Source organism: Aythya fuligula, chromosome 2 (genome assembly GCF_009819795.1).
Source record: "Aythya fuligula isolate bAytFul2 chromosome 2, bAytFul2.pri, whole genome shotgun sequence".
Taxonomy (NCBI): Eukaryota; Metazoa; Chordata; class Aves; order Anseriformes; family Anatidae; genus Aythya; species Aythya fuligula.
The window spans coordinates 159,455,274-159,469,121 of record NC_045560.1 but is presented as its reverse complement, the minus strand read 5'-3'; the positions used below and the strand labels follow the sequence as shown (position 1 = coordinate 159,469,121).

The following is a 13,848-nucleotide window of genomic DNA, read 5'->3' as shown; positions in this document are numbered from 1 at the left end:
TAGAAGAACTAGATAACCTGTACCTAAGAGTCCTAACAATTGACCAAGGTCTCCAATATACTTATAGAGTACTTATAAAATCCTGGAAACTTGATACCCTGAAATAGCATTTACGTTGTGCTGTTAAATTAAGATATTACAAGATGATACCTACCAGTCATCCTAGCACCATTTCCAGAAAAGAAACAGAAGAACTAGTATGCATGTCCCTTACTGAGCAGACAGAAATAGCATTCATAACAAGCAGTTGAATATTATGAAAATTAGGTCTTTCAAATAAGCAAAAAAAACCTACACCATTATTCCATTCCTTGACAAGACTCTAAACTTGGCTGACAGATTAACCGTATAAATCTAATAAGCAGGCTTTTGTAAAACATGGAATTTCTTATCACAAGGCATTCACACTGACATCATAGGATGCTGGGTTTAGTTTTACATTATACAAACTAAGAACTAACTGAAATAAAGAAGAACTATGAAGTAGGGTTCTGCAGAGATCTTTATCAGGCCTGATGTTATTTTGAATTCCTGACAGAAAAAAATGCTAATTGTTCTGTTTGACAGGAGCATAGCATCCTTCCAGTATGGGAGAGGATGGGAAATAATTTATTTTTTTAAATCTTTTTCATGACATTAATGACTTCATAGGAAAAGATTATTCCATGCTTGTAGCAACAAATCAGGGGTCACAGAATCACAGAATGGCTTGGGTTGGAAGGGACCTTAAAGAGATCATCCAATTCCAACCGAGGGGAGTCTGCCATGGACTGGGACACCTTCCACCAGACCAGACTGCCATTGGATTCCCAATTAATTTTCAGCAGCACTCTTAAAATAAAACCTTTGCAATGCAAAGTACAATTGAATTGCACAATTTACTGCCAGTGAATACTATAGAATAAAAGTGTATCAATGGGACTGGAGAGATGAGACAAATTCATGGACAGCAGCTCCACTGTATCTAGTACAATGGTATAAACAGTTCAGAAATCCTTAATAACACATTACAAGGACCTGGGAAAATACCACTGAAAGAATCACAATGCCTCACTAAAAACTGCACTTCGTAGTTCCCAAATAAAGACTGGCATATCCACCAACAGAGGTGTCTTTACAGATATCACATTCAACCCTGTGTCTGTTTCCAGGAACATCCCAGCAAAATAGAAGGTAGTTACAGAAGAGACACATAACAGTTCAGGAGCCAGAGGCACTGACTCACCAGGAAAGATTAGAAGAGCTAAATCTGTGCGGCTTCAGTAAGCAGTAACTCATGAGGACATAGGGACAGGCTGAAAATATCAGTGAGCAAATGGAAGGTAAGACATCACTGCATGAGATGTTGAGAACTAAATTAAAAATGAACAATGGAAAAAGGAACACAAAGGAAAGATCCTGCCCTGGCAGAAGAGATGATCTGAAGATTTTCTTGCTCTGATTTTGCTTATTCCTCCTTTATGATGTTTTGTTAGTTACAAGGGGAATGGATACCTGGCAAGGCAGAGATGGCAGCGTACTAATGACTGACAGTAGTATGAAGAGCAGACACAGGACAGGTGACCTGCAATGCTAAATGCTCAGGCGTACTCCTACAGACCCCCTTCTCCAAAGAGGCTCCAAGACAATGGATGACATGACATTAAGTGAGTATGACGGAAAGAATGCAATATATTAAATATATCTCTTGATGATGACTTTTGAACCATAAAAACCTCTGGGTTCATATAGATATAGTTAGTTCCTCCGTTAATTCCAGAAATAGGGATTTAAGGAGCTAGTCCTTCCTCCTCATCACAATAGGCACACAGGCTTCCTACAGCCATGGAAACATCAACAGCAAAAGAGAGGTTCCTGAAAGAACTGGACTAGCTAAACCATGGCACGCAACAGGACAGAGTCCTTCTGGAAATGAAAACACTCAACTGCATAGATAAACAAAATCAGTATTGGACAAAGATAAAAATCACAGAATGGCAACTGATTCCCTGCCAAATACAGAAGCATAGAATGGCTTGGGTTGGAAGGGACCTTAAGGATCATCTAACTCCAACCCCCTACCATAGGCAGGGAAGTCACCAACTCAGGTGATCAGGTTGGCCAAGGCCCCATCCAGTCTGGCCTTGAACACCTCCAGGGATGGGGCAAGTGAAGAATTTCCTCCTAATGTCTAGTCTAAATCTATCCTCTTTTAGTTTAAGATCGTTCCCCCTTGTCCTATCATTATCTACCCGAGCAAAGAGTCCTTCTCCATCTTTTTTATAAGACCCCTTTAATTACTGAAAGGCTGCAAGGAGGTGTTCCTGGAGCCTTCTCTTCTCCAGGCTTAACAGCCCCAGCTCTCTCAGCCTTTCTTCATAGGAGAGGTGCTCCAGCCCTCTGATCATCTTTGTTGCCTTCCTCTGAACTCGCTTTCTTGTGCTGGGAGCCCCAAAACTGGATGCAGTGCTCCAGGTGGGGCTTGATGAGGGCAGAGCAGAGGGGGAGAATCACCTCTGTCCCCTGCTGGTCATGCCTCTTTTAATGGAGCTCAGGACACAGCTGACCTTCTGGGCTGCAAGCACGCACTGCTAGCTGATGTTGAGCCTTTCATGCACCAGAACCCCCAAGTCCTTCTCCACAGGGCTGTTCTCAGTGAGTTCTTCTCCCAATGTGTATTCATCTGGCATTGCCCCAACCCAAGTAGAAAGATACAGAGCACTGAACCATTCCCGGAACTAGAAGAAAAACCTAGACATGGAAATACTGCAGATTGAGCTAGAATGAGTAATACTGAAATTTTATATTTTTTCCTCTCTTTAGCAGTAACGGATTTTTATTCCTATTCTTAGTGATGCTCTTTTGTGTTAAAATCATTGGTATAGTCGTTCATTTTTTATAATTCTGACTAAATTTTTTCACATTCCAACTCCTTTGCAGCCCAGAAATTTCTTATTGTTTTAAGGGTCCATTTTAGGAATATAGAATTAAAATGGCAGTATGTAATTAAATGACAGAATTCTGGGAAATTTATGAAATTTTTCTAAAATTTGTTTCATTGGCTAGCCTCACACTAAGAATTGCTTCATTTCCATTCTGTGCTGCTAAGAACAGCACACTAGAAAAGTGTTTGTCCAAAGTGACAATGAGATAGAAGGAAAATTCTTGCACTAAACCTGACAAAACCTGAGATCCTTGACACTGAATGGAGGAATAAAAACAAGGTAGCTAAAGAGAATTCCTATTCATAAACAGAATCTGCCACACCATAAGTGGAAGAAAAACTATGGAATATAGTGAACTGAGGACTGAATAAACTCTGTCATCTTAACAACAGTCAACAAGTTTGAGTTCAAGTAGAATGGGTGCACGAAAGGGTAGTGAGAAAGACAAGATATAAAGAATAAATCATAGAAGACTTACATAATCTTTTTTTAATCAGCAAAATGAAGGCTCGAAGGACTTGTGACTGACAATCATAAAAATGCACAAAGGACAAAGGGTCAGACAGTAGAAAAGATTTTTCAGGAAAAAAAAATAATGAAAACAATGAATAAACAAATGCAAGTTTAGTTCGCAATCAAGTTTTCCAGTCATTCAAGTAGAAATCTGGAACAGCCTCCCAGTAGAAGAAACCTGAGCGTGCATGCATGCATTGGGAAAGTAGAAAACACAATCTATATTAAATAAAATGTTTGCCTGAGTTGTGATACACAGTACAAACTCAGTGATCTAAATGATGTGGCACAGTATACCCTCAGCAAGTTTGCAGACACCACTAAGCTGGGAGGAGTGGGGGACACACCAGCGGGTCCTGCTGCTGTCCCGACCTCGAAAGGCTGAAGAAAGGGTCTGATAGGAACCTCATGGAGTTGAACAAAAAGTGCAAATTCAGCACTTGGGGAGGAAGAGCTCCGGGCACAGGGCATGTTGGGGGCCACCTGCCTGGAAAGCAGCTTGGCAGAAAAGACCCTGGAGCCAGCAGTGTACCCTTGTCACTAAGAGACTAAGGGTATCCTTGCCTGCATTGCACAAAGCATTGCCAGCAGGTCAAGGAAGGTGATCCTGCCCCTCTGCACAGCACTGCTGAGGTCACATCTGGAGGGCTGGCTCCAGTTCGCGGCTTCCCAGTACAAGAGAGAAATGGGCATACCGGACAGAGTCCAGCAAAGGCCTACAAACGTGAGGAAAACATTCACAGGCTCCTGTGAGGAGAGCCTGAGAGAGCTGAGACTGTGAGCCTGGAGAAGAGGAGGCTCAGAGGAATCTTACCAATGTCTAGAAACACCTGAAGGGAGGGTGCAAAGAAGATGGAGCCATGCTCTCGTCAGCTGTGCCTGGTGGCCTGCACAAGAGACAATGGGCACAAACTGGACCACAAGAGATTCCCCTGATTGTCAAGAAACATTTTGTTGTGCGGGTCACAGAGCACTGGCACAGGCTGCCTGGACAGGCTCACCCCATGGAGATCTTCAAAACCCACCCGGACATGGTCCTGGGCAACCTGCTCTAGGTGGCCCTGATTAATTGGGGAATGGACCAGATGACCTCCAGAGGTCCCTTCCAATCTCAAGCATTGTGATTCTGCAGCTAGTGAGTGATGGTAGGAGACTTCACTTCAGGATTTCTTCCTAATCTATGTCAGCCTTAAATTCAGCTAATTGATTCTGGATTGAATATAGGTTGTTTTTGGTTAAAGTGTAACTTCCAGAAATGTCAACCTAGCATCATTTTTTTCTCATTTCAGTTCCTGGATCTAAGCTGGAGATAACATTCTTCATTTCAAGGTCTCAACACTCTTCAACAAGTTCTCTCTTCTGCTATTGACACAGTCAGAAAATGCAATTCATTTTTCCAGTAGGGAACAACTTTTAAAGGCTTGCAAATGTCCCATTTATTTCTAGAGGCATTTTTGAAATTCCTATTTATTTTTTTTTTATGTAATGCTGGTCCTAAGCAACATGATCTGTATCTGTTGTATACATCCTGTTTTCTTGTTTCAAAAGGGAGGATCAGATTTGCAGTGTAGTGTTTTGTTTAAACAGGTGTCTTTTCTCTCTCTGTTAAAACCCACTTCTCTATTGCTTTTTTTTTTTTTTTTTTTGAGAAAGGAACTAAATGAGTGAAAAGGAAACTGCAGGTAGCTCCTCACATGAGCGAGAAATCATTCTACAGTTTACTACTCAGTCCTCAAGAATCTCCATAGGAAATAAGATTTGCACTTGACAGTGATATATTATGATGAATGAACTGCAGTCAGACAAGTAATCTCTCATTTTGTAGGTGAATCATATTCAAACTGACTTAATAGACCTGAATGAAAAATAGTACATCTAGGAAGGGAAGATTACAGTCTCTACATCCAAACTGTTATAGGGCGATAGCATACGAAAGAATACTGAGGGACCTTTCATCTCACTAGGAAAAGGTTAAAAAAATGTACTGCAAGAAATCAAAAGCCAAAAAAAATTTGAACAGAGATTACATCACATTTTCCTTGCTCAGTGGGATGATAAAACATTTTAAAAAACAAGTACAGAAAGTAGTGTTGTGTCTTTTCGTAACTTTGAGGGGGACTCTGCTCCCTCAAAGTATGTCCTACTCAAATCAGATGAGCAAATTACATATTTTTCTTGCATTATACAAAAGAGGTTTCTTAATCTTTTCAGGGTTTAAAATACATAGATCACACTGTAGGAAAATCAGATTTGCTACATAAGAATTCAAAGCGTGACAATATCCTGATAAGTAGTGTTTTCACCAAGTCAACAATAAAACACCAAGGTGCAGGGATCCAAGTAATCAATGCAGTGCTGCAGCAGCATCAGGGCATCCCAATGCTATAAACTAAGTGGGCTGACCTTTTCGAAGTTAAACCCCACTTAACACTGAATGCTTCAGGACCACGCTGTGTTGTCACAGTCTGCCTCTGGCAAAGAACTGTAGTGCCAAGCATGAAGGCTGCATTCAAACACAAATGGTAACATTTCTGAGCAATTTCCACAGGATAAGACTGCTTTAACAAGAAGACGTGACTTGCTTCTGACTCCAGAGCGACAAGATCTGGCAGAGGAAGCTGACAGGATCTTTTCCACCGTCCAACAAGGAACTCAAGAACCTTCAACCTCTAACATCAGCTTAGCTTTTTCATAGGGATGGAAATTACCAAAATATCCTCTCTATAATCTTGTACAGCTGTGAGAATGTCATGTCAGAAGAAGAAGAATGTATAAAGCTCTTCAATCAGCACAAGCAGGGCACTTCATGACTCATATTTTCAGGTGCTCTGTAAAAGACAAGTTAACACTGGGCAAACACAGGATGACACCAGCCATTACTGCAGACAAAGCAGCATTGCTCACTTAAGCAGAACTTGGGACCTCCTTTGCATTGTTCTCATCTTCAATTTGCACAGCAATTCTTTCTGGACTATTTCTTCGAAAATTCTCTGAAACTAAGCAGATTTAAAGTACAAACTCATGCCTTCAAATAGGAGCATGATATACTATTTTTCTCTTCCAGAAGCCTCCTTTACAACCCAGATACAGCCGTTTTCTATAGTACAGATGTAGACTATGACAAAACATTGGGAACTAGAATCCAGATATCAATAAGTCCTATGCTTTTACGAAGTTATTTCTTCCCCTGCAATAGAGTACCACTTACCCTAACAGGCAAAGGAACTCTGGAAGTACCAGCTGCATGCACAGCGCTAGGCTCCCTACTGTGTTACAGTGCTGACTGAAGTCACGCAGATGTCTCCAGCTCTACTCTAGGGAGGCCACTCTTTGTGTTCTTTAAGTCTTAACCATAATCCTGAAACAACATCACTAGTTTCCTCTCTCTAAGAGCTGCATAAAATTATTCATGGAATGTGATATCAACATCATGAACTTACTCTGTGCTGAACAAGAGACACGCGGGATTCCACTCTGCAATGGCCTTGCTCAGGGAAATAGCCCATTGGTTCAGCTATAACAGACTGGTTTAGCTATAACAGACTGGTTTAGCTATAACAGATTCTTCTCAAGTATATGAATTCATCCCTGGAAACAGTAGGTAGATTGTATTTCTGGTATCAGTCACCTCCCAAGCTGATTCTCTACTCAGACACTATGTAGTCTTTCAGGTCCTAAATATTTCTCCTGTTGCCCTACTCACTGAGAGGTACATGCTTCTCACAGTTGATGTTCTACGAAAAGATGGCAAGGGGAACCCCTCTGAGCATGATGGAGGTGTCCCACCAGGACAGTGCACAAATCCAGCTCTCACAGAACTGTCAGCTTGAGTCCCATAGTTTGCTTTCACTGATGCTTTTGGAGACTAACTCTTCCATACCGGCTGCTGTCCTGATTTGTGCTCAGCATGACCCCTCTAAAATGACAGATTATTGCTGACTGGAGAGGTCAGCAACTATCCACTAGGCTGACTGCTCCCCATGAGCTGTAGGACAATCAACTGCTTCCCAAAACTGTTCTGCTCTGGGGTGACTTTGCCATCACCTCCACCCATCTTGTGGATCTCCAAAATGTTTGTCCTTGGGAGCTGCAATACCATCTCACATCCTACATGGCACTACCACACTAGTCTTTTATGGTGAGGCAACAGATCTGTATAAAGAAGGAAACGATACTACAGGGACATCAGAGCAACTTGGGGCATCTAACCAGCTGCCCTCCCCAGTTGACTCCAAGTTGTTCTAGGCACTTTTATCAGATGTAGGTGGAACATGGGCAGGACAAAAGGAAGAGGCAGGCAGCCTGTGTCCAACACAAGGCTGAGGCTTCTTGGGCTACTGAGCCTTGAGGAGCAAGAAGATTCGGCATATGCAATTTGAGGTCTAGCAGCTAGAAAGGAGGACCAAGAGCAGTGTGTTGCTAACCGAGGGACCAGGAAGCACTTGCAGTGAGTTTTTTGTCTCTTTACTGATGACAGAAGAGTCATACAAAGAGAAATGCAAGAAGTGTGAATGTATTTTCAAAAGATCTACAAATAAGGAGATTGAAAGACCTTCAGGGCACACCAACACACCATGTATAAGCCAGATCACATTTCGATGGAAGTATGTGCCACCTCCTTCCCAGAAAGTCTTACTCCAAAACCAAGAAAGAAAAGCCTCCATTTCACCCCTGAGGAAGGAGCACAGAGGCAAGTTCACAGAGACAAATAGGCCAGCACTCACAAGTAATACATGGGTACTAATGTACTGTTCCAAGGAAAGTATCTTTCATGCAAACAGTACTGACAACAGTTTCTGCCTCTTACCATGGGCAGTAGCACTCTGCCTCCAAGAGTTCTCTGGAAACACTACCTGCAGAAAGCCCACTAACACAAAGGATAAGGCAAGCCTACTGAAAACTTAAGCTTTGGTGCAGAACACCATACATATGACTGGGACCTTACAGCCCCCCTAGCGCCACCTGCTCCTTTCTGATATCCCAAAATGCTGCATGTGAAGACTGCACGAGGGGCTGCATGAGATGCAAGAATCATTAGCTCCAGTTCACCTTTCTCATGCATTTGCAGTGTCCTGAGGTTGATTATCCTCCCTACCCCAAAGAGCCATACACAGCATTCAGCAGATTCTTGAGGCTTCTACTCCTGAGTTACCACCACTCCTGAATGTATGTATTTATTTTCTTCCACCTTCTTTTTCCTCAGTGCACAGCAAATAGGAACTTTCCACCTGTGCCCCCTTTGGTTTTTCACATTTCTTCCATCTCATTCCTGATCTGCAGCAGCCATTCTCACCTCAGGTATGGAAAGTAGGGAAAGGAGGTGAAAGCAGGGGAGGAAACAATCATTATGTTTTTACAATCAGTCAGGTCCAGAAGCCACTTGACCCAGATAGATCAGTTTCCCCTACAACAATGGGTGAGCCTGGGAAGCAAATCAAGCAGATTGAATGATTTTTGGCAGAGAGAGAACAGTAGGAGTGGTACAGACCTCTTCCTCCTCAATGCGAGCAGGTTCAATCAGCAGATTATTGGCTTGATCAAACGACACCCCCTGTTAGGACAGGAACCAGCAAAGAGGCATGCGGATTAGTGGAGCATAAACCAAACCCACCACCACTACCACCACCACCCAACACACAAACGCACACCACTCTGATAGGTCTGGCCACACAGCACCAGAGCAGACCCCACTCATACCACTGCTGATTACCACCTACCAGCAAGTACCTGCGACAGGGCTGCGACCATGGCTCACAACATGCAGAGTGTCAGCATTCTTTGGCCTAGCTAACTGGAAACCACATCTTAAAGGCCATATTTTGTCCGTGTTGACACACTGAGGCTGTGACCATCAAGCTCACAAGCTAAACACCATTAGCTGGTTTTACCCACTCTGTACCGAGTCTTTCAGTGAAGGAGGAAGGATTAATCAACACAGAAGAGAACTGCAAAGGGCCCTCTGGTGCCACCTAGCTGCCGCACAGGAATGAAGCTATCCCAAATCAAACTTCACTGGTCCCTCCTGTGAAGGGAAATGCATCCGGTGGAAGTGTCAGATGCTCAGTCATCCTGCTCCCAAATACAGGAAATCTTAGAATTTCTATTGAAAACCAAATGTCTTTGGGAGAAGAAAAACAAAACAAAACAAAAACAAAAACAAACAAACAAAAAAAAAAAAACAAAAACAAAAACAAAAAAAAAAAGCAACTCCAATTTAAGGACAGCCTCCTGCACACCTTGTCCTACCTTCTTACTTAATGCAGGTATACCACATTCCTCACTTGAAACTCTGTGGGGACATTGCTCCCCACATTCCTACTTCTGGAAGACAGCTAAGGAGGCAAGCTAATAAACCTGCCTTCATGGAGCAAGTATTCAACCCAGCCCCAAGAAAAGGAGAATTGTAATTTCCAGGAGGAAGGTTTAGCCTCTAATAAGGACAACTTTAACAGCAATACCAAACCCATGGTCTCAACACCTATGTAGTCTTCATGGGTTTTGCCAGGGGGTCAGTGTGTCCTTGGCTTTGAGTCCCAGACTAAAATAAATGAGCCTTTTGGGTCAGGGCATTTCACATGTACGGCAGGTCTTAGATACAGGGGACTTAGGATGGCTTCACACACTCTTACGAGCAGCGGCAACAATGCATTTTCACTCTGAAGAACTTTGCAAATGGTAAGGAAACTGCATGTCTCATCCCTAGGGATCAACTATCAGCTCAGATACATCAAGGCAAGCATCCACTGAAGGAAAGGCTCCAATGGAAACTTGAGTGCGAGAACTTTCCCTGTGCAATCTGAACTCCAGCGTGGGGTTGAAAAGATCCCAGTAGTCTGGAGTGTGTGCAGTAACAGCAAGAATAGGTTTTACTCCAGCATATTACACCAGTTCAGAGACCTACATCTCTCCCATAAGATTTGCTGGTGTCATACTCTATATAATGTAGATTCAGCTGCATCCTAATCCCTGCCTGGTAAGTACACCTCACAAAACCATCAATTTCATCACCAATTTTAGTAAGAACTGGTCTGACATCAGGCAATGTCCCTCATAAGTATATTCTTATTCTTTTGTGAGCATCTTCCTCAAGCAAGAATCTGGATGTCCCTGATGAAACATGGTGATTCACCTAACTCGTCAGCCCCAACCATGACCAGAAAGGCTCATTGTGGCCCCATGGCAATGGCAGAACTCCATAGCACAGGCTCCCTCAAGTCCCTATACACACTTCATCAGACTGCACCTGTGCTGGGGCAGGCACTGGGTAGAACCAATGAGAATGGCATGCTCCTAGATGCTCTCACTACCACTCCTCTTCAGGACCTGAACTGCGGCAGAAAAGCAACTGTAAGCAGTCTGAACATAAGCCTGAGATTAGATCCATCCAGGAACACGGCTCATCCTGTAGCAAACGAGGTGCAACAACCAGCAAGCAAGAAGGTCATTTTTTGACAGGAATGAAAAAATTCGTCAGTGATGGGACAGAAGAACTGTTCTTGTAGCACAGATCACAACATCGCACATAAGGGGAGCGTGCAAGCATTTGGACATAGCAAGAGAAGTCAGACATAAGCAACATGGCACAGCTTATACGATTGGACAATCGTATAAGCCCCAGAAAGAACTTCAGTTCTCCTGCCCTCAGCATGTTTCTCCTGAAGTGCTGGAGCCTCTTGAGAACGTTTTCATTGGTACTGCGTCAACCTGGCTGGTAGTTCAAAGCAGCAGAAGGGTGGTCTGGCACCCCTCTGACCTTTCCCCCTCCCCTCAAGACCTTACCTTCACCGATGGCTGAGCAGATAAAGCTCCATTTTTTCTATCATCCTCATCCCATGCTTCCTCTTGATCCTCAGGCTCTGCATTATTATTGCGGCTTCCCAGCTCCTCTTCCTCTTTTGGGACTCCATCACTGTTCAGCCCCTGTAGCAGTGCCACCACTGCCTCTGGCTTGGGCAGCTTAGTTATCTTAAAGTGTTTCTTATAATGGGGTGTGTCCTTGCGGATAAGCCTCTGTTTCTCCACTGGGAATGGTCGTTCTTCATCTTCATCCTCATCTTCACTCCTTATTAGTGTGTCCTCAGCAAAGTGTACAGTAGGCTGCAATGGCAAAGCCCCAGAAAGGCTGTGAGCCTCAGATAACAGCTATAGGTGCAGGCAGCACATAAATCTGCTGTCCCTCTACTACCAACACAGGCAAAGCCAGCATTTTTGCTTTAATGATAAAGATGATGCAGGAACACATACTCAAATTTCCCCTTACCTGTTTTCGCCCCCACCCCTGTATCAACTCCTTGACCTATACACATCTGTCAGCTTCATGGACTGAGGGCACTCAGACCTGCAACCCTGATTTTTGCACAGTCCCTGCCTCATTCCCATGCTATCTTTCCTAGTCTTTGATGGACCCTGCTCCCTCAGGCTCCCTGAATCTCTACTTACAGTTAGTTTCCAGGGCCTTTACTTGCCTCCAGCAATGCCCAAACCACACTCTGTAAATCCATTTATCATTTTCTCCGAGACTTTCGAATCCTTCCACTTTTTAACATGATCCTGATGCAGTTCCTAGATTCCTACCTCATTGTATTCCACTTCTACATCTTCCTCCTCTTGGACAGCTGCTTCTTTATGCTCCTCTTCAGCTTTTGGCTTTACCACCTTCTCCGGCTCCTGCATCTCAGACAGCTGCCCATTTGGCCAGCTCCTTTGTCCCTCCTCTCCCTGCTCCTCTCCCCTGAAGTCAGCAGAGGCGGTACTGTTAGAAAGGTGGGAGTCCTCACTGCGATTTGATGTGGCACTCAGTCTATTCTCCTGGGAAGATGATAGAATACAAAAATCAAGACGGAAACCAAAGTAGGAAACGGATCAGTATAATCTGATTGGTGCAGGGTGGGGTATGGTCCACTGCCAAAAGAACCAGCTTTTTCAAGTTGCCCGTTACCTTCCTAGCTCTATCCCTGTTTCACCATCTATGTGGGCATTTATTGTCAGTATCACACCTGGGCAGCAAGGCAACACCCCCCAGTACTCTATTCCCATCAGTATTTATTCAGTATATCAGAGCTTTCTTTTTCTTTCCCTGTTTTGTGACAGAAGTGGCAGTGAGGCACACAATCCCCGCTATGGCCTTTTCTGTATCCTTGCTGCACTTTGCACTTTTGTGGCCCCAGCAGACACCACAAGGTAGGTTCTAATTCATGAAATGCAGACAATCCATGCTCAGTCCATTCCCACGTTTCCCAAAAGTTAAGTTCTTTCTGCCCAGCTTACAAACACTACCTCCCCATTCCCCACATCTGCTACACGTTCTGTACGGTTATCCATTTCTTAGTGAACAGCACTCACTTCTGACTTAGGTGAATTCAGGTCTGTGCCAGGTTTTGCAGCATGTACCTCATTGCGCCGAACTTCAATCACTTTCTTCATAACCTTCAGCTCACTGGGATGAGGGGTTGCTCTGCGCTGTAGGCCCTACCAAAGAAAAAGCATGCATGCAGAGCATGAGATTTAACAGTCAGAGGAATATGTGTCACGCTTCAAGATTGAATCAGTTCAAATGACATGTTTGATCAGACCACTAGAGCCCCAGCTGGACACGAACTAAATGTCACAGAATCTCTGCTATTACAGCATGCAGCTGGGAAGAGGAGAGAAATGGAAGATGACACTTATCAGATCCATTTCACAGACATTAACCTCCTTTCCATCTGACACAGGGTCTGGAAGAAATTATAAAGCTGGGAAGTTTTTAATCGTGTTTGTCTTAGTAAATGCCAATCAGTCAACATACAGGTAGATTTTCATCTTAGTCTGCTTGGTGCTTCTTAATATGCCTGACAAGCTTGTGTGTCAGCAGAACTTGTGATGCTTAGCTAGGTCCATCCAAGCTAAAAGTCAAGAAAAACAGTATCATAAAATTAACAAGAATGTTAAAGGAAAGAAGAAAAAAATAAAAACACCCAAACCCTAACCATTAAACCTCCAAACACCAGCAGGATAATTATCTCCATGCTGGAAGGACAGATACATTGTTTACATTTCATTAGAAGGATTCAGATCTCTAGATAATGCCTCTCCACAAGATAAAAAGGAATAAGTTCAGCAGGAGATTTAAACCAATAGAATACCTGCTGAACAGTGAAACTTCTATCCTCCCCTTTGCACCTGCAATTAAAGCAAAATGATCTGCTATATTTTTTGAAGCTGCCTGTCTACAATTATAACGTTTAGCTACTGTAGTAGCACTACAGTCAACAGCACAGGCTTATCTCTGGTTTCAGGCTAGAAGATTGCCTAGCACAATTCTGGGTGTACAGCTTTTCCCTGAGAAGGGCACCAACTAAAATCCAGTCCTGACACTGCTGTGACTGCTCAGATCTCTAGTCTACCTGACTGATCTGCAGGCAGGTTAGTA

General features: G+C 43.4%; 1 protein-coding gene across 17 annotated transcripts in view; it reads right to left on the bottom strand.

Annotated features, from left to right (window-relative positions):
- SCRIB (scribble planar cell polarity protein) overlaps nt 1-13,848 on the bottom strand; it is a 116,625-nt gene that overhangs the window by 68,524 nt on the left and 34,253 nt on the right. For 16 of the 17 annotated variants that reach the window (XM_032180973.1, XM_032180981.1, XM_032180985.1 and 13 more), the window contains exons 13-16: nt 12,780-12,905; nt 12,012-12,245; nt 11,217-11,534; nt 8,926-8,988 (exon numbers count right to left, since the gene is read on the bottom strand). In XM_032180973.1, the coding sequence (XP_032036864.1) occupies nt 8,926-8,988; nt 11,217-11,534; nt 12,012-12,245; nt 12,780-12,905 (741 nt within the window). The remainder of the gene's footprint in view (nt 1-8,925; nt 8,989-11,216; nt 11,535-12,011; nt 12,246-12,779; nt 12,906-13,848) is intronic. The other variant, XM_032180980.1, reaches the window with a different exon arrangement.